The sequence below is a fragment of the Octopus sinensis genome, linkage group LG3 (assembly GCF_006345805.1).
Source record: "Octopus sinensis linkage group LG3, ASM634580v1, whole genome shotgun sequence".
NCBI classification, from domain to species: domain Eukaryota; kingdom Metazoa; phylum Mollusca; class Cephalopoda; order Octopoda; family Octopodidae; genus Octopus; species Octopus sinensis.
The window spans coordinates 4,615,276-4,637,812 of NC_042999.1; the positions used below are offsets into that span (position 1 = coordinate 4,615,276).

Below are 22,537 nucleotides of genomic sequence, written 5' to 3' on the forward strand. Positions count from 1 at the left end.
GGAAGAGGAGGGGAAGGGACGGAGGAAGAGGAGGGGAAGGGGAGGAGGAGGAAATGGGAGGAGGAGGAGGGAGGACTGATAAAGTTAGAAGAGTATCAGGGAAACATGAGCAGATTTTCAATTCAAATTTTTATGATGTAATTAATTACTTAACTGTAATGAGCAACAAGAAATATTTCATTAAACAAATACTTTCTTAATTTTATACAATTTATTATTTTTTTTTTACTTGTAAAGCTAACTGTACTAATCAGATATTCTTGGAACAAAAGAATTAAAAATAAAAAACAACCGTCTTACGTTGAGTAGGAGGAAACCCTTGCGGGACCGCATATCCATAGGGTGGCTGGCCATATGGTGACTGGCCTGGCATTGGTTGGAACTGAGTATACTGTGGCATTTGTGGGACTTGACCAGGCATCTGAATGTACTGCTGGTGAGCCATGTTTGGATTACTGTATAAATCCAACGGAGGATTCTACATGAAAAAAAAAGACAAAACATTAAATACAAAATTTGTTATTCAGAAATTGAAAACCATTATCAGAACTTATTTAAATCCTTTCAATGCCACTCTTGGTCAAACAATACAAACTTCAGTTTTTAAAGTGTTTTAAATTAAAACTTTGGCAAAATTACGCTAGTTTATGTTTCACACACCAGATAAATAATGACAAAGTAATTTCACTAGAATCTTTTTTAATTTCAAAATTAATCAAAACAAAGGCAGTGTAATTTAAGCCTTTATCATTAAAACCAGCCATATCCAGCCTCTCACACCTGCCCTACAATGCCATTCTAAAGATAATCACATCAGAAATTTCAAAGATAACAGATCATTTATGGTTAATTCAAAACAATGTGAACAAATAAGCATTACAGTTGACAGAATAATCTGAAAGCTAAAGGGTTAAGAGAAATATGGTCACAAAAGGATTTAAAAGAATTCATTTTTGTTTTTCTTTTTAAATTTTAAAATATACATTTACTAAAATGGATTATAGTTCTTAAAATTATTTTAAATATAATTGTAAAAGAGATTGGAGCAAGCATCTTATAGCAGTGCCATCTTAAGGTATGGGAACACCAGGCTGTTACCCAAAGGCCTCATGGGTGTAGAGGCCCAATTCTGACCTATGTATGCTTTGCTCTCAATGCCACAGGATCTTCCCATTCTCTATCGTCAGCCATGTCAGCTCCCATGAGAAACAGTGTGTTGCAGGTGGAGGAGGCGGAATGTCTCAGCTCAATGCTGTCATCACCTTTGATTGGCTGTCATAAGCAGGTAAGCAAGCAATAAATAAATAAATACAAGAGGGCCCAGTGCTTTGATTTTCTCAGGACCCTACAATACAGCTAAGACTGCTCTGTCTTATAGCAAATGATATTTTTCTAATGGTAGCAACCAAACCATAAAACAGAACTAGTTGGAACTAGGATACCGACTAGTAAGCAATTTCCATTACTGCTTGTGGGATTTAAAGCAACTACACCCATTATTTACTAACATTGTGCAGAAATAGGAACAGGAGTGGCTGTGTGGTAAGAAGCTTGCTTCCCATCCACATGGTTCTGGGTTCAGTCCAACTGCATGGCTCCTTGGGAAAGTGTCTTCTACTATAGCCTCGGGCTACCAAAGCCTTGTGAGTGGATTTGGTAATAAATATATATATATATATATACATAGGTGTAGGAGTGGCTGTGTGGTAAGTAGCTTGTTTACCAACCACATAGTTCCGGGTTCAGTCCCACTGCATGGCACTTTGGGCAAGTGTCTTCTACTATAGCCTTGGGCCAACCAAAGCCTTGTGAGTGGATTTGGTAGACGGAAACTAAAACAAGCCCATTGTATATGTGTGTGTGTGTGTGTGTGTGTGTGTATTTATGCATCAGTGTTTGTCCCCAACCCCAACCATCACATGACAACCGACGTTGGTGTCTACGTCCCTGTGACTTAGCGGTTTGGCAAAAGGGGCAGATAGAATAAGTACCAAGCTTACAAAGAATAAGTCCTGGGATATTTTTGTTTGACTAAAGGCAGTGCTTCATGTGGAGAAAAGATAAACTGTTGCATTACCAGGTGAAAAGTGTTATTGATTGTGTAAGCCTCAGTCACTGAGTGTGAGCAAAATGATAAACTGTGGATGAGGTCGTTAAGGTTTATTGTTAAATGACTGATAGCAAGCAATGTGTACAGCAATTATCAACGTTGCTCTAAGCAGCAATTCATACAAATAACTATCATTAAAAGAAACAGATCGTCTAACAGAACAACAAAACAATAATTACTGTTTAATTATTGAAGAGAGATAATGAGTCGGGGAATGACATTTAGATACTGATAACTTTTATGAAGCTAAAAACCATGGAAAAACCACTACAACTCATTTCCCTCACATTCACCCAGTCCATCCAGACTCTCTTCTACTCTTTTACTTGTTTCAGTCATTTGACCGTGGTCATGCTGGAGCACCACCTTTAGTCGAGCAAATCGACCCCAGGACTTAGTCTATCGGTCTCTTTTGCCGAACCGCTGAGTTACGGTGATGTAAACACACCAGTATCAGTTGTCAAGTAATAGTGGGGGGACAAACATAGACACACAAATACACACACACACACATATATATATGATGGGCTTCTTTCAGTTTCCGTCTACCAAATCCACTCACAAGGCTTTGGTCGGCCCGAAGCTATAGTAGAAAACACTTGCCCAAGGTGCCACGTAGTGGGACTGAACCCGGAACCATGTGGTTGGTAAACAAGCTACTTACCACATAGCCACTCCTACGTCTAGACTGATGTGTAGTTTTTTTTTTCTTTTTCTTTTTCACTTGACAATCTATTTTTATAAAATCATCTGGTAAATGATGAGTAAAAATTACATCAACATGGCTTAATGTCCACTTTTCCATGCTTGCATGGTTTCAATGGAATTTGTTAAGGCAGGTTTCAACAGTAGGATGCTTTCCTGTAACCAGCCTCCACCTGTTTAACAAAAAAAAGGTAATATTTTCCCACTGCCAGACATGTTTTCCACCGAAGACAGGAAATGAAAACATTGCTTGTTTGATGGTGACACTCATTTACAAGCATCGTGTGACGTTAAGACAACAGTACACACACACTGTATGAATGTATGTAAACAGGAAAGGTTTAACAAGTGCCAACACACAGAACTCTCAGCGGTTGAATCACTGTTGCTATTGCTATGTATGCATGTGTTGTAAAGTGGTCTTTTGCCACTGCTGTATTTGTCGTTTGACAACGGCTGTCACTGACAGATATTCTTATATTCTGAAGTCATCGATAAAATGTTTCTATCTGGTACTGTAACGACCCCCAGTCATACAGAGTTATTATCCTCAAGAGGTTGGATTTCCATGCTAGCATGGGTTGGACGGTTCGACCAGGGTCTGAGAAACCTAGGAGGCTGCACCAGGCTCCAGTCTGATCTGGCAGTGTTTTTGCAGCTGGATACCCTTCCTAACGCCAACCACTCCGTGAGTGTAGTGGGTGCTTTTTACGTGCCACCGGCACAGGGGCCAGAGGAGGATGGCAAACTGCCACGATTGGATGGTGCTTTTATGTGTCACCGACACGTTCGGACTATGCTTTTTACGTGTCACCGCCACGGGCATCTGAACTACAATTTCCATTTGATTTTTATTTTGATGCTGGTGTTGACAAACTTGACTCAATAGGTCTCCTCAAGAACATGTAATGCTAATATCAAATGGTGAGACTGAGTGCTCCAGCTCTGCATTACATACAAATATATACATACACATATATACATATATACAACGGGCTTCTTTCAGTTTCCGTCTACCAAATCCACTCACAAGGCTTTGGTCGGCCCGAGGCTATAGTAGAAGACACTTGCCCAAGGTGCCACGCAGTGGGACTGAACCCGGAACCATGTGGTTGGTAAACAAGCTACTTACCACAGCCACTCCTACGTCTAGACGGATGTGTAGTTTTTTTATTTTTTTATTTTTCACTTGACAATCTATTTTTATAAAATCATCTGGCAAATGATGAGCAAAAATTACATCAACATGGCTCTATGTCCACTTTTCCATGCTTGCATGGTTTCAATGGAATTTGTTAAGGCAGGTTTCCGACAGTCGGATGCGTTTCCTGTCACCAGCCTCCACCTGTTTAACAAAAAAAAGGTAATATTTTCCCACTGCCAGACATGTTTTCCACCGAAGACAGGAAATGAAAACATTGCTTGTTTGATGGTGACACTCATTTACAAGCATCGTGTGACGTTAAGACAACAGTACACACACACTGTATGAATGTATGTAAACAGGAAAGGTTTGACAAGTGCCAACACACAGAACTCTCAGCCGTTGAATCACTGTTGCTATTGCTATGTATATGCATGTGTTGTAAAGTGGTCTTTTGCCACTGCTGTATTTGTCGTTTGACAACGGCTGTCGCTCTGACAGATATTCTTATATTCCGAAGTCATCGATAAAATGTTTCTATCTGGTACTGTAACGACCCCCAGTCATACAGAGTTATTATCCTCAAGAGGTTGGATTTCCATGCTAGCATGGGTTGGACGATTCAACCGGGGTCTGAGAAGCCAGGAGGCTGCACCAGGCTCCAGTCTGATCTGGCAGTGTTTCTACAGCTGGATGCCCTTCCTAATGCCAACCACTCCGCAAGTGTAGTGGGTGCTTTTTACGTGCCACCGGCACAGGGGCCAGGCAAGGCTGGCAAACAGTCACGATCGGTTGGTGCTTTTACGTGTCACCGACACATTCGGACTGTGCTTTTTACGTGTCACCGCCACGGGTATCTGAACTACAATTTCCATTTGATTTTTTATTTTGATGTTGGTTTTGACAAACTTGACTGAATAGGTCTCCTCAAGAACATGTAATGCTAATATCAAATGGTGAGACTGAGTGCTCCAGCTCTGCATTACATACAAATATATACATATATACAACGGGCTTCTTTCAGTTTCCATCTACCAAATCCACTCACAAGGCTTTGGTTGGTCCGAGGCTATAGTATAAGACACTTGCCCAGGTGCCACGCAGTGGGACTGAACCCAGAACCATGTGATTCGTAAGCAAGCTACTTACCACACAGCCACTCCTATGCGTATAAGCTAGCTTATAAACTACAATTACCAGGCAGATTTCAGAGACACAGATGTCCCAAATTCCTGTTTACAAGTGGACTCTCAAGCCTCCAACAGGAAAACATTCAGCATAGCAATGGAATTGTGTCGTTATGAGAATGACAGAGAGGAGGGAGAGACTTAAAATAGATTAAACCGGATAATATCTGGTTCATCATCATCATTGTTTTAAAATCCATTTCTCCATGCTTGGATGGAATTTGTTGCAGATTTTCTACAACTGGACGTGCTTCCTATAGTCAATCCCAAACTATTTCCAAGCAAGTATACATTTCCCCGTGACCGATATTGGAAATGAACGACAGCCATTTACAACAAACACGTGATGCCACACATACATCATATATATATATAAAAGAGAGGTTGTGTGCTGTCTGTCTCCTACGATTTAGATTCCTAACTACTCCCACATTTTGCGGTGCAGTTTAACCAAAACCAGGTATCTTATAGTCGTGATTCATATCGAGCCCTTCTGGGTATTAGCGCGTGTCTACAGTGAGTCAACGATTTAAAAAAAAATTTACCATCATTTTTTTCCATTTTAATGCATTTTTTCGCTATTATATAAGGGAAGTAACTCTCTAAAAATGTCTACGATGAGTCAACGATTTAAAAAAAAATTTACCATAATTTTTTTCCATTTTAATGCATTTTGCTATTATATAAGGGAAGTAACTCTCTAAAAATGTCTACGATGAGTCAACGATTTAAAAAAAAATTTACCATCATTTTTTTCCCATTTTTAAAGCATTTTTATGCTATTTTTTGGCTATAACTCTCTAAAAATGCTTATATAGCTATTTCCCTTAAAAACCTGAGCAACGCCGGGCGATACTGCTAGTATATATATATATATTATCCGCCGAGGTCGACTTTGCCTTTCATATTTTCAGGGTCGATAAATTAAGTACCAGTTGCCTACTGGGGTGAATCTAATCAACTGGCCCCCTCCTCAAAAATTTTGGGCTTTGTGCCTACAGTAGAAAAGAATATTTATATATTATATGTAAAACAGTTTGATTTGGTTGCATGTAAAAAGCACCATTTGGGCATGATTGTTACCAGTGTCGCCTTACTGGCACTCATGCCCATGGTACATGAAAAACAACATTCGAGCAAGGGTGTTGCCAGTGCCGCTAGACTGGCTCCTGTGCAGGTGACACGTAAAACCACCATTTGAGCATGGCCATTGCCACTACCGCATGACTGGCCCTTGTGCCAGTGGCACGTAAAAGCACCCACTACACTCTCAGAGTGGTTGGCATTAGGAAGGGCAACCAGCTGTAGAAACACTGCCAGATCAGATTGAAGCCTGGTGCAGCCATCTGGTTCGCCAGACCTCAGTCAAATCGACCAACCCATGCTAGCATGGAAAGCAGACGTTAAACGATGATGATGATACATAAATATAAAATAGGCTTCTTTCAGTTTCCATCAAACAAATCCCCTCACAAGGAGCACTTGGCAAAGGTGTCACACAGTGGGACTGAACCCAAAACCAGGTGGTTGGGAGGCAAACTTCTTAACCACACATCCAGGTCTGCACTTTATGTTTATTATTAGTGCCACTTCACTGAAAACAGGGCTTCAGAATGCCCTCATGGCCTTTTCTTAGCTCCTTCCATGCCCACCCTTTTGACACCAACATGCCTGAAACTGCCCTTGGTTCCATAATACAAACTTCCTATTTTAAAGGAGTGAAGGTGCATGGCTCAGTGGTTAGAGCATCAAGCTTATGATCGTGAGGTTGTGAGTTCGAATCCTGGACTGGGCTGCATGTTGTGTTCTTGAGCAAGACACTTTATTTCACATTGCTCCAGTTCACTCAGCTGTAGAAATGAGTTGCAACATCACTGGTGCCAAGCTGTATCGGCTGTTACCTTTCCCTTGGATAACACTGGTGGCGTGGAGAGGGGAGGCTGGTATGCATGGGCGACTGCTGGTCTTCCATAAACAACCTTGCCCAGACTTGTGCCTGGGAGGGTAACTTTTTAAGTGCAATCCCACAGTCAGTCATGACCAAAGGGGGACTCAATTTTAAAGGGTTTCAAATGAAACCTTCTATGAAAATCCCATGCAAATTTATGTTCCAAACACCAGCTTGGTAATCCTCTCTATTATAGGCTCATGGCCTGAAATTTTGAGGGAGATGGCTAGTCAACTACATCGACATCACTGTTTGACCAGTACTTATTTTATCAACCTTGAAAGAATGAAAGGCAAAGTTGACCTTGGTGGAATTTGAACTCAGAACATAAAAGACAGATGAAATGCTGCTAAGCATTTTACCTGATGTGCAAACAATACAATTCTGCCAGCTCACTGCTACTGCCACCACCACCATCATCATCATCATCGTTTAACGTCCATTTTCCATGCTGGCATGGGTTGGATGGTTTGACTGAGGTCTGGAGAGCCAGGAGGCTGCACCAGGCTTCAATCTTGATCTGGCAGAGTTTCTACAGTTGGATGCCCTTCCTAATGCCAACCATTCCGAGAGTGTAGTGGGTGATTTTTACATGCCAGCAGCACTGGGGTCGATGTAATCGACAATTCATGTGTCTGTCCTTGTTTGTGGGTAATAAAGAAACTGGTATTTCGTCTGTCTTTACGTTCTGAGTTCAAATTCTGCCGAGGTCAACTTTGCTTTTCATCCTTTCGGGGTCAATAAATTAAGTACCAGTTACGCACTGGGGTCGATATAATCGACTTAATCCCTTTGTCTGTCCTTGTTTGTCCCTTCTGTGTTTAGCCCCTTGTGGGCAGTAAAGAAATAAGAAACAGACGTGTGTGTGTGTGTATTTGTGTCCCACAACCAGTTGACGACTGTTGTTAGTGTGTATAACTTAGTGGTTCAGCAAAATACACTAATAAAATAAATATCAGGCTTAAAAAGAAAATATGCATTGGTGGGGTGGGGGTCAATTCACTTGATTAAAATTCCTCCAGCCAGGCTGCCCCAGCATGGCCACAGTCTAATGACTGAAACAAATAAAAGACAAAAATATAAAGATCATTTTCAAAATTGACTGAAATGAAGGCAGTGTATTTCAACAGAAATATGACACCAGAAGGGTCAACTCCATTTACTCCTTTTGATACCAACCTGGCTAAAACCACCTCCAGCCCCGTCGTACAAATGTCTTATTTTTCTAAGTTCTGAATTAAAATCTTCCAGCAAACCTTAGTCACAATTTATGTTCCCAACACTAGCTTAATGATAACTAAGTTATTTTACTAAATTCTTTGTTATATTTAAAATTAATTGAAAGAAACAGAGCATCTCAAAAGAAATATGGTAGCAAAATAGTTAAAGTCTCCATGATATTTTTAACCCTTTTGATACCAACCTGGCTGAACCCACCTCTGGCTCTGTAGTACAAATGTCTTGTTTCCATAAGTTTTGACTTAAAATCTTCCACCAAACCTTAGTCCCAATTTATGTTCCTAACACTAACTGAATGATAACTAAGTTATTTTACTAAATTCTTTGCTATATTTAAAATTAATTGAAAGAAACACAGAACATCTCAACAGAAATATAGTAATGAAATGGTTGAGCCATTTTTTTCTCAAGTGTCACAGTATGAAGAAAACATTACCAAAATGAACAATATCAAATGCCCTCAATGACCAATAAATGTTGTTTACTTTCTAAAAACATTTGCATAAGCACTTTATTCGATTTTATCAATAATCAATGACATTTTGATAAGCTATCAATAGATGAAGTCCATCTCTTGCTCTTTCATCTTCAGACAGTACTGAAATGGCAGAAATAGCACAACTTCCTGTTGCACATTCGCTATAAATACCAACAGGTGCAGGAGTGGCTGTGTGGTAAGTACCTTGCTTACCAACCACATGGTTCTGGGTTCAGTCCCACTGCGTGGCACCTTGGGCAAGTGTCTTCTACTATAGCCTTGGGCCGACCAAAGCCTTGTGAGTGGATTTGGTAGACGGAAACTGAAAGAAGCCCGTCATATATATGTATATATATATATGTGTGTGTGCGTGTATGTTTGTGTGTCTGTGTTTGTCCCTCCAACATTGCTTGACAACCGATGCTGGTGTGTTTATGTCCCCGTCACTTAGTGGTTCGGCAAAAAGAGACCAATAGAATAAGTACTGGGCTCACAAAGAATAAGTCCCGGGGTCGATTTGCTCAACTAAAGGCGGTGCTCCAGCATGGCCGCAATCAAATGACTGAAACAAGTAAAAAAGTAAAAGTAAGTATGTCTATGCAAAAACACCAAAAACCACAACGGTTAACAAGCATCACTCATACATTTAATGTCCATTTTTCCATGCCTGCACGGATCAGAGAGAATTTGTTGAGGCACATTTTCTACAGTTGGATGCCCTTGCTGTTGCCAACCTTAACTTGTTCCCAAGCAAATTAATACTTTCCCATGAACAGTTTCCATGGAAAATTAGAAAGCAACAAACTGCTTGGATGACGATGATGCTAATTTACAACCATCACATGATAGTCTAGATAAGAGTACACACACACACACACACACACGAACAGGCTTCTTTCAGTTTCCATCTGCCAAATGCACTCACAAGGCTTTGACCAGCCTGTGGCTGTTGTAGAAAACACTTGCCCAAGATGCCATAGAGAGGGACTGAAACCAAGACCACACAGTTGAGAAGCAGGCGCCATAACTGTACAGCTGCTCACAAAGTGTGGTTATCAATAAATCAATCAGCTGTTGTCAAATGATTGATCAAGGAGGCCTATGTCTACTGTGTCTAACATTCCTAAAGGCCATCTTACAGAGATTGTTCAGTGAGACTCTAATACCTGGGTTTCCTCGATAATCCACGATCTCTGCCATACATCTCAACACTCATGAGAAAGACACGAACAAGGGTGGGTGTCAGTTCAGCTGAGAGTGTTGAGAGACAGACAGGGTAGAGATCCTGGCATAGCAAAGTCTGTGAAATTATCAAAAAATGGTGAATATTATACAATGCTATGAAGAAGCAACTCCCAACTGAAATATTCAGAGAGAACATTGAGAGAATATTTTAGTTTTGTGGCCATCATCAAGGAAGCCTACAGGGATAGATTCTCTGTGCTAGACAGAGATGTAGACCGATTCAGATTTATTCAGCCCCTGACAGTGGGTAACAACTAGCATTAACACCATTACAAATGCACAGTGGAAGACACACCCTCATGTCTGTTATGGATGACTTAAGCATATAAGATCAGAAACCATCAACTGGATCAAGAAAAAATCCACCATAAAATGGAGATGCAAACACAGAGATGACTCTGGCTGTTGAAGCTCGAGTATTTCATGGATGAAGTAATGGTTCCTCAATGTCCACAGGATGTCTAATATTTCTGTTTCAATGGAGTTCAATTCATTACCCAGCACCATTCTATGAACTTGGATAAGGACTGGTTTTCATATGAAATTCAACATGGCTGTAGATGTCTATGTGCATCACTTTGTGGACTAAACAAGGAAACTGTCATCATCATCATCATCATCTTAATGTCCAGTTTTCCATACTTGCATGGGTTTGACCACAGTCTCCAGCAGCTTCACGTTGCCATCTGAATTGAGCCCAAGGCTGCCCTGTTCAAAGATGCAGGGCAGCATGATGTCATCCACTGGAGACGCACCCAAAGACCATGGTTTTGCTAATACATGGGACATCACATGGATTGTAGGCAAGCCGCTTGTTGTTCTGTCAAATGGTCCTCATTGGCCTTGGTTATCAGAATTTGTTCCTTGCACCTCCTGTACAAGTGGTAAGGTCCTCATTCAGTACCAGCTTCATGGTGGCAACTCCAAAACCCATATTTCTTGCCAAAGCCCCTTACTTGAATTTTCATTCACCTTATCCTGCAGTTGCTGGATAAAGTCCAGCATATGGATGCAGTCAGATGCCTGCTGTGTCCCTTCCTGCTGGTCACGGCTTCATAGTCTCCATTGAAGCTGTCCACGTCACATCTTACAGCCTTTAGTGACCACAGGGCATTGAGCGGCAGTTATGATGTCAGCATTTTCATACCCACTACAAATCCATCCTCATGATACAGGTAACTCCTTTCCAACATTCAAATGGCTTCCAGTCCTCCATGTCAGCTAACTTTCTCTCAACTACAACTTTAATCTCTATGCTCTCCAACACCATTGACTGTTCAACCAATACAACAAGCTGTTCCTGAATAAAAGGAGACATAGGCGTAGGAGTGGCTGTGTGGTAAGTAGCTTGCTAACCAACCACATGGTTCCGGGTTGAGTCCCACTGCGTGGCACCTTGGGCAAGTGTCTTCTACTATAGCCTTGGGCCGACCAATGCCTTGTGAGTGGATTTGGTAGACGGAAACTGAAAGAAGCCTATCATATATATGTATATATATATATATATATATATATATATATATAATATATATATATATAAATGTGTGTTTGTCCCCCTAGCATTGCTTGACAACTGATGCTGGTGTGTTTATGTCCCCGTTACTTAGCGGTTCGGCAAAAGAGACCGATAGAATAAGTACTGGGCTTACAAAAAGAATAAGTCCCGGGGTCGAGTTGCTCGATTAAAGGCGATGCTCCAGCATGGCCGCAGTCAACTGACTGAAACAAGTAAAAGAGTAAAGAGTATTAAAAAAAAAATCATCAAATTTATCCCAAATATACTATATATGCAGATTCCTATCCAAGGTGTAACTTGAAACTTCATTTGGTAGTGAGGCTTTGGTTGAGTAGTTCCAGGGTTTTGAAGAGCATGGAACCACCTCTCAACAACGATTGCTCCCAGATCTACTCTGATCCAAAGTAGTAGCATTTAAAATGGTCTCGGTTATGGTCTAATTAACATGTTATGGAAGAAACTCCAGACACAAATCTTCATTATGTCGTGAGTGCCTTGGGTAAAGAAAAGGGTAGGAGAGTCAACGTCAACTGTAAATCAAAGAGTCCCGGTGCCCACTCTGACATTCCTCCAGCCCTGTTATGGCAAATTGCTCCAATGTAAAACCTAAGCAGCCTGCTGGGCACTGCAGTTGTCTTAGACCTTTGAGCCACTGTGGTCAGACCTCCAAGACTAAAGAGGAGGATTGGATTGCATTTGCCAATTGTCCTTTTAAAACTATAAAGCACAAACATGAAGAAAAGCTTGGTAGCATCAAGGATTGGTCTACATAAGAGCTTGAAGGTGTGCTGCTCTTTCTCATTATCTTTAGACAAGAAGAAGCTGCTATCATCATGATATGAGACAAGTTGAAAAGAATCAATGTGCAACCACTTAGAATAACAAAAAAAAAACAAAACAAAGAAACAAATATAAGTCTGAGAGAGAACGAACACTTAATCTATAATCATTAGTCTACCATAGGCAAACAATAAACCTTATTTTGTCAGACTAACGATTATAGATACATTGTGTGCGTGCGTGTGTGTATGTATGTAAAAAGCACCAACCAATCATGGCCGTTGTTAGCCTCGCCTTGCACCTGTGCCAGTGGCACGTAAAATGCACCAATCCGACCACGGCCGTTGCCAGCCTCGCCTGGCACCTGTGCCGGTGGCACATAAAAAGCACCCACAATACTCATGGAGTGGTTGGCATTAGGAAGGGCATCCAGCTGTAGAAACACTGCAAGACCAGACTGGAGCCTGGTGCAGCCTCTGGCTTCCCAGGCCCCGGTCGAACTGTCCAACCCATGCTAGCATGGAAGACAGACGTTAAACGATGATGATGATGACACATATATACATGTGTGTCAGTCAAGATAAAACCTGAAAAGAGAGACACAGCATGTTTTGACGATAACATTGTAGCATTCCATTAAACCAACCACAAAATAGACCAGAGTGTGGAGGCCAGCTTGAAACTGGATACACATGCAGACCAAGTAGAACAAATACTGCAAGTAGCTGCTACCATCTGTTCGTTTGTCTATGTAAGCGATAGAGGACATAAGCAGGACTTCCGGGGACCACTTGAAAATTATTAAAAATACAATACAGAACACAAATAACAGAGATATTTTTTTATAAGTATTTATAAAGTGAAACAAAAACAAAAGTACAATCAAAAAAATTTTTAAATGCTATCAGGAAATTCAGCCAACGCAAGAGTATGGTGTGATTCTGAAGGACAATTAAAGGTTCAAAGATTCCACGAGTTATCTGTTCTGTTTATGATACGTTTATTGATAATGGACTGAAGTGTAATGATGTCATTATTTAGCACGTTTACACGAGCTGCAGCGTTTGCCAATGAAATAGGCTTAATGTCAGCAGAGAGAGAAAACTTAACATTTTCATAAACTATTCATTCAGCATCAGTTTATTGGATTAAAAATGCTAATGGAAAATTCCTGTTGTATAAACAGCCTGTCACACTGTGGAAAGGGGGTGGTAATAGTTTATGCACGAGAGAGAGAAAGAGTGGGAGAGAGAGCAGAAGAGGGAGGGAGTCAAATGAATGCTACTAACGCATGCACACACACATACAAACACTACTGGTGTACACATATGCACATCATCACGTGCATTTTGTAATGTCCACTTGTCTGTACTTACATGGGTCAGATGGAATATATATTTCTTTACTACCCACAAGGGGCTAAACACAGAGGGGACAAACAAGGACAGACAAAGGAATTAAGTCGATAACATCGACCCAGTGCATTACTGGTACTTAATTTATCGACCCCGAAAGTATGAAAGCAAAGTCGACCTCGGCAGAATTTGAACTCGGAACGTAACAACAGATGAAATACCTATTTCTTTACTACCCACAAGGGGCTAAACACAGAGGGGACAAACAAGGAGAGACAAAGGGATTAAGTCAATTACATCGACCCCAGTGCGTTACTGGTACTTAATTTATCAACCCCGAAAGTATGAAAGCAAAGTCGACCTCGGCGGAATTTGAACTCAGAATATAGCACCAAACGAAATACAGCTACGCATTTCGCCCGGCCTGCTAACGTTTTTGCCAGCTCACCACCTCAGTCAGATGGAATATACTGAGGCAGATTTTCTATGACCAGATGCCCTTTCTCTTGCTAACCCTCCCCTGTTTCTAAGAAAGGTAATATTTACTCCTGGCCAAACGTGTTTCACACAGAAAATTCAAAATGAATGACACTGTATGACAATGACAATCATTTTGCAACAATTATGCAAAGTCAAGATGAGGTATAAACACACACACACACGACAGACCTCCTGTTTCTGTCTACCAAATCCACTCACAAGGCTTTGGTCAACCCCAGGGCTTAGCAGAAAACCCTTGTCCCAGGTGCCATGGTGTGGGACTGACACTGAAATCATGGGCTTGGGAAGCAAACTTCTCAACTATACAGCCGTGCCTCCACCTATGACACACAGACAACAATTAGCTGTGTCTTTGTGTGTGTATGTGAGAGTGGCAATGTATGTACATGTGCACACATCATTAGCATGCGGATGAGTGGAAACTAAACAAAGACATACTTTAACAAAAGAATATTGTTTATCCACAAGTTATAAACGAGGAAAATACACCATTTCAGTCTTTTACTTGTTTCAGTCATTTTGACTGTGGCCATGCTGGAGCACCACTTTTAGTCGAGCAAATCGACCCCAGGACTTATTCTTTGTAAGCCTAGTACTTATTCTATCTGTCTCTTTTGCCGAACCGCTAAGTTACAGGGACATAATCACACCAGCATCGGTTGTCAAGTGATGTTGGGGGAACAAACATACACACACACACACATATATATATACATATATACAACAGGCTTCTTTCAGTTTCTGTCTACCAAATCCTCTCACAAGGCTTTGGTCGGCCCGAGGCTATAGAAGACACTTGCCCAAGACACATGCAGTGGGACTGAACCCGGAACCATGTGGTTCATAAGCAAGCTGCTTACCACACATTTGTTTAATTTGATTTCTTTTGGTGGGTTGCAAACACTTCGTTTTAAGGGCTCTCAGGAAGCCATATTTGCTCAGGCATAAATCGCATTATTTTATACAAGATTTTAAGTGAAAAAAGCCTTATAAGGCAATATGTCAAATAACTTTAGGGCAGCAAGCTGGCAGAATCGTTAGCATGCTGGGCAAAATGCTTAGCTGTATTTCGTCTGCCATTACGTTCTGAGTTGCAATTCCTCTGAAGTCGACTTTGCCTTTCATCCTTTCGGGGTCAATTAAATAAGTACCAGTTACGCACTGGGGTCGATGTAATTGACTTAATCCCTTTGTCTGTCTTGTTTTTCCCTCCTATGTTTAGCCCACTGTGGGTAATAAAGAAATAAATATATAAATAAATAAATAAATAGGTGCAAAAGTGGTTGTGTTGTAAGTAGCTTGCTTACCAACCACATGGTTCCAGGTTCATTCCCAGTGCATGGCACCTTGGGCAAGTGCCTTCTACTATAGCCTCGGGCTGACCAAAGCCCTGTGAGTGGATTTGGTAGGCAGAAACTGAAAGAAGCCCGTCGTATATATGTATATATATCTATATGTGTGTGTGAGTGTGTGTAGTGTGTGTGTGTGTGTGTGTATATATATGTTTGTGTCTGTGTTTGTCCCCCAACATCGCTTGACAACCAATGGTGGTGTGTTTACATCCCCATAACTTAGTGTTTCAGCAAAAGAGACCGATAGAATAAGTACTAGGCTTACAAAGAATAAGTCCTGAGGTCAATTTGCTTGACTAAAGACGGTGCTCCAGCATGGCCACAGTCACATGACTGAAACAAGTAAAAGAGTATGTCATATCTTTATATATAAAAGAGAAGTTGTATGTCTGTCTCCTACGATTTAGATTCCTAACTACTCCCACATTTTGCGGTGCAGTCGTGATTCATATCGAGCCCTTCTGGGTATTAGCGCATGTCTACGATGAGTCTACGATTTAAAAAAAATTTACCATTATCTTTTTCCATTTTAATGCATTTTTTCGCTATTATATAAGGGAAGTAACTCTCTAAAAATGTCTATGATGAGTCAACGATTTAAAAAAAAAATTTACCATCATTTTTTTTCCATTTTTAATGCATTTTTTGGCTATAACTCTCTAAAAATGCTTATATAGTTATTTCCCTTACAAACCCGAGCAACGCCGGGCGATACTGCTAGTAACTTATAAACAAAACATTTAAAATACTGTATTGGTTCGTAATGCTTAGTGGTTGTTTCCAACTAAACCATGGACTTTTCACACGGCCAGTTAGTCCATAACTAACAGTATCTACTAAACACCACTTACACTGATTTAGAAAGCTGTAACAGCGGGATCATTAAAACAGTGAAGTTTATTGTCATCATCATTGTTTTGCAACCAATTTTCTGTACGGTCATGGCCGGACAGTTTTGTTGCCGTGTCTTAGAAAACAGCACAGCTCCCATCACATTCAGAAACATTCTTTTCACACTCAGAGTTGCTGAAGCATGGAACAAATCACCTGCATCAGTAGTTAGTTGCCAAGACATTGCATCCTTTAAAACTTCCATGCATCCTACACTACACCTGATATCCACCCACCTCCATACACATACACACATAATTATCATGACTCATACACTGTTCAATTTCCTTACTTTTGAACATAATTCTATGTACTGTACATATATCACCTGAGCACTATACACAATAATTTCATTATTTTTATTATTTTTATTATTATTATTATATACGATACAGAAAAACATAAAGCAATGCCAAAACCTGTTATTGCATAAAACATGCATTTTTAAGGCATTGGTTTTTAGAACTGGATGCCCTCTTCTTTATTAACTACTTCACAGCATGGACTGAATGAATGCTATCATGTCAAGGCCTCTATTTTAGCTCTCCTTCCAGCACCACCTCTGGTACTTCTATGCTTTCTTCTATAATACAAGTAGCCATTAAGGCATCAAGCTGGCAGAAACACTAGCATTCTGAGTTCAAATTCCGCCGAGGTAGACTTATCCTTTCGGAGTTGATAAATTAAGTACCAGTTGCATACTTGGGTCGATCTAATTGACTGCTCCCCCCCCCCACTACGTTCCCTAAAAATTTCGCGCCTTGTGCCTAGAGTAGAAAAGAATATGAGTAGCCATCTAACTCCTCTACAGCATGAAACCTGTTCAGGCCCTTTCTCTTCTAGCATAAAGCCAACATGTGAGTGTAGGCACATGGCCTAGTGGTTCGGGTGTTGCACTCACAATCACTAGATCATGGAGTCAATTCTCAAACTGGGCAGCATGTTGTGTTCTTGAGCAAGACACTTCATTTCATGTTGCTCCAGTTCACTCAGCTGTAAATGAGTGACTCTGTGACAGACTGGCCTTTTAACCAATCAGGGCGAATACTGGCCTGCCTGCCTACCTAGCCAGTCAGGTGGCATCATTTCATAGCTAAAAAAACAAAACAATTTCAAGTGCATTGTGACCAGTGATGTATAACAACATCTCATAGTCTGGTCAATCATGTGATATATATGAATTAATTGAATGAGAGGAGAACTGAAAAGATGTAATTGACTCCATCAGCTTACAGCCGTTTCTGTTTTAAGGGGCAGTGCATTCCTTCTCGTAGCAGGAACAGGAATGTGTCAAGGAAGTTGATTACATCATTCCTGTTCCCTTTGATATTTTATTTCATTCGTAAATATATTGACTTGTAACAAAAGATTATTAGCTTCATTATGTGTAAGTGAGACAGACAGACAGCTAGATAGATAATATAAGACGAGATAAGACAAGACGAGATAAGACAAGATGAGATGAGACGAGATAAGACGAAATGAGACAAGACGAGATAAGACGAGATGAGATGAGACGAGACGAGATAAGACAAGACAAGACAAGATGAGACAAGATGAGATGAGATGAGATGAGACGAGACGAGACGAGACGAGATAAGACAAGACAAGATGAGACAAGATGAGATGAGACGAGATGAGATGAGATAAGACGAGATAAGACAAGACGAGATGAGACGAGATAAGACGAGATGAGATGAGACGAGATAAGACGAGATGAGATGAGACGAGACAAGTTGAGATGAGACAAGACGAGATGAGACGAGACAAGTTGAGATGAGACAAGACGAGATGAGACGAGACAAGTTGAGATAAGACAAGACAAGATAAGACGAGACAAGACAAGACGAGATAAGACGAGATGAGATGAGACGAGATAAGACGAGATGAGATGAGACGAGATAAGACGAGATGAGATGAGACGAGACAAGTTGAGATAAGATAAGACAAGATAAGACGAGACAAGACGAGATGAGATGAGACGAGATAAGACGAGACGAGACAAGTTGAGATGAGACAAGACAAGACGAGATGAGACGAGACGAGACAAGTTGAGATAAGATAAGACAAGATAAGACAAGACGAGACGAGATAAGACGAGATGAGATGAGACGAGATGAGATGAGACGAGATGAGACGAGACAAGACAAAAGACAAGAGATGAGACAAGACAAGACAAGGCATGATGAGACGAGACAAGACGAGACCAGACCAGACAAGACCTGATGAGACAAGGCAGATAAGACAAGACAGATTAGATAGATAGATTTCTTTATTTAGCCACACAGTGCTTAACACAGAGGGGACAATACAATGTAGAATTTTTCTTTTTCGAAATCGATCAAAAGGGATCAAAAAAAGATGGTTTTGTTCACAAATAGATAACAAGGTGATGTTTTTTTAACAATTTGAATTCCCAAAAGGGGGAGAAAATATAACATTGACTAGATTTATCCATAGAGAGAAAAACCTACGAACAAAAACCACGGTAACCTCGGCAAAAGGAAAAATCTATATAGATAGACGAATTAGACAGACGGATTAGATAGACAGACAGATGGATGGATTATCGAGACAGACAGATAGATTAGATAGACAGACAGACGGATTAGATAAACTGACGGATTAGACAGACAAACAGAGAGAGAGACAGATTAGAGAGAAAAACAGACAGACAGAGATAGATTAGATAGATGTCCAGACGAGATCGACAGAGAGACAGATTAGATAAACAGACAGAGAGACAGATTAGATAGATAGACAGAGAGGCAGATTAGATAGAGACAGATAAGATAGACAGACAGATTAGATAGACAGCCAGAGATTAGAGAGATTAAACAGACAGAGAGACAGAGATTAGACAGACAGAAATCAGACAGGCAGATTAGACAGACACACAGACAGACAGTCAGATTAGATAGATAGACAGACAAACAGAGATTAGACATGCAGACAGACAGACAGAGATTAAACACACAGACAGACAGAAATTAGACAAAGACAGACAGATAAACAAAGAGACAGATAAGATAGACACACAGATTAGATAGACAGACAGACAGACAAGATTAGATAGATAGACAGAGAGACAGATAAGACTGACAGCATCTAACATCTATTTTTGCATGCTAACTTGAACAGTTTGACAAGAGTAGGCAAGTCAGAAGCTTGCACCAAGCTCTGATTCTCTTCTTTGGCATGACTTCTATGGCTGGGTGTCCTTCCTAATGTCAACCACATTATAGAGTGTACTGGGTGCACTGGAGGTATCACCAAGTAACTTCCAAGACACCCCTATCCAACTGGGAGTGGAGGAAGTATTGAGGGAAGTGGCTTTATGTCAGTTCATGATAGAGGAATAGAGATAAGACATCTTGCTATAGAGGATACACACACACACACACACACACATATATATATAAAATACAAAATGGGAGAAGAACGCAAAACATCTGGACAACAAGGTGATACAAAAAGGGACAAAACATCCAGATAGACGATACAAAAAAACAAGGACAGGTCATTCAAAGCTTTTTATCCTCAGTCAAGAACTGGATCATCCTCGCAATTTTGGCTGATTAAATATATATGAACACAAAAATGGTACAAGAACGCAAAACATCCACACGGTTAGGTGATACAAAAAAGGACAACAAAACATCCAGATAGACGATACAAAAAAAACAAGGACGGGTCATTCGGAGTTTTCTATTCTCAGTCAAGTTCCAGATTATCTTTGCAATTTTGGCTGGTTATACTCGAGATTGCTCCAATCTGGCCAGCCCCAAGGAAAAACTAAGCTAAGAGCATTAGATTCCTTGGAAGAAAACAGTAAATATATACGTATATATGTATATATTTATGTGTGTGGGTATTTGTATTTGCACCAAAATACCAATTTCTACTATGAAATAGAATTCCTGCAGCCTGTTGGGCTTGCTATAAAACATACGCCACTATCACTACACTCTGGTGTTATCAAAGTAACTATCTTGATAAGCTTTGTAAACAAAGAAGGGAACCCCTACAGACTAAAGTAGAACACTGAATCAAGAGTAGAAATTTAAACTAAACTAGATAAATCTTCATCATCATCATTTTAATGTTCACTTTTCCATGCTTGCATGAGTCAAAAGATATACATAAAAAATTTTCTACAGCTGGGTGTTCTTCCTGTCATCAACCCTCCAGTTTCCAAATAAAGTAATATTTCCATTAATCTGTTGAACACAAACAGCATAATGTCTGGGCGTGTTTCACTGAAAAATGTAAATGGACAACACCAACTTGTAGGAGAGCAACATTTGTTTACAACCAGGATGCAGTGTTAAAACAGGGATACAACACACACACACACACAGTAGACTTCTTTCAGTTTCCATCTAACAAAATCCACTCATAAGACTTTTGTTGAGTTGGGGCTATAGTAGAAAACACATACCCAAGGTGACAAGCAGTAGGACTGAACCCAAAACTACGCGAGTACAAAGCAAACTCCTTAACCACACAGCCATGCATGAACCAACAAATACAGAGGAGTTTCATGGAGAATATTTTGAAGTTTACATTCTGTCAAAGATATTTAGTACTTGTTTGAAATGTGACAGTATTTGAGTTGCCCCAACAAGTGTTGAATTTGTTCCTTTCATGCCATGATTTACACAGAGCTGACAAAGGCATTCAATTTTCCATATCTCATTCTTTTATATTTGTATATCAGCCAAATGATATTTTTTTCCCCTGACAACATTCACTTCATTTACTTTTAACCCTTCTGGACTTTGTAATTGATAAGAATAATTTATGAAATCAACTCCCTTTCATTATCTTCTCCTAAATCCTAGTCTCTAGATGTTTAACCCTTAAGCTTTCAGATTATTCTGTCAAATGTAATGCTTATTTATTCACATTGTTTTGAATTAATCATGCATTATCTGCTAGGTTTCCGATTCCAATGACGGAACTGCTCATTTATAGAATGACACCTCTTTCTGGACAGTTTGAACATAAAACAAGTATAGTATTTGGGTTGAATATGGCTGGTTTAAATGCCAAAGGGTTGAGCACAATTTGAGCTTCAAATTCTATACCAAACAATTATTTTCAATTTCATTTCAAACAACTTCATATCTACAAGAAAGATCCAAAACATAGAAATCTTTTATATAGAATGCTAACACCATATATATATATATATATATATATATATCATCATCATCATCAAACATCAATTTTCCATGGGTTGGATGGTTTGACAGGAGCTGCACCAGGATTCATTGCCAGTTTTGGTATGGTTTTACAGCTGGATGCCCTTCCTAATGCCAACCACTTTACATATATATATATATATATATATATATATATATATATATATAAATGCACCCTTTTAAAATCTAGCCAGGCTCATGGGCCCAGTCTCGGTTTCTATGGCGTATGTGTTCCCCAGCTGGACGGGACGCCAGTTCATCGCAGCGTTACTCATTTTTGCCAGCTGAGTGGACTGGAGCAACATGAAATGAAGCGTTTTGCTCAAGAACACAACACGTCGCCCGGTCCAGGAATCAAAACCACAATCTTGCGATCATGGTGCTGACACCCTAACCACTAAGCCACACACATAGAAAAAGAGAGTGAAAGAAAGAGATCCTTAATAAGTCTTTGCTAGATGGACAAAGCAATGACCAACTGCTTTAAGTATTTCTCTTATCTACAATTGCTTTCCAGACTATACTAGATTAACAGGGCCCGTCATAATACTTTCATTCCCATTGCCTTTTTTTAACATTCCTTTCCATTACAATTTTTAACTCATTTTGACAAGAGTTCCACTTAACTAACAAAACACACCTATACTGAATGGTTATAGACTTGTTTACCGTAATTTCAAAATTTTCTTTTCATCAGTTATTTTTTTTTTATTTTACTTCCAAAAATCTATGAAAAACCTTCAATTATTATCCTCCATATAAGTACAGGCATGGCTGTGCTTTTAAGAAGTTTTCTTCCCAACCACTTGGTTTCAAGTCCACTTCCTCTGGGCCAAACAAAGCCTTGTGAGTGGATTTTGCAGGCAGAAACTGAAAGAA

General features: G+C 40.0%; 1 protein-coding gene across 1 annotated transcript in view; it reads right to left on the reverse strand.

The window, feature by feature from the left end:
- LOC115209628 (peflin) overlaps nucleotides 1-22,537 on the reverse strand; it is a 42,824-nt gene that overhangs the window by 9,341 nt on the left and 10,946 nt on the right. Inside the window, exon 2 of the mRNA XM_029778078.2 lies at nucleotides 301-478. Within this exon, the coding sequence (XP_029633938.1) occupies nucleotides 301-478 (178 nt within the window). The remainder of the gene's footprint in view (nucleotides 1-300; nucleotides 479-22,537) is intronic.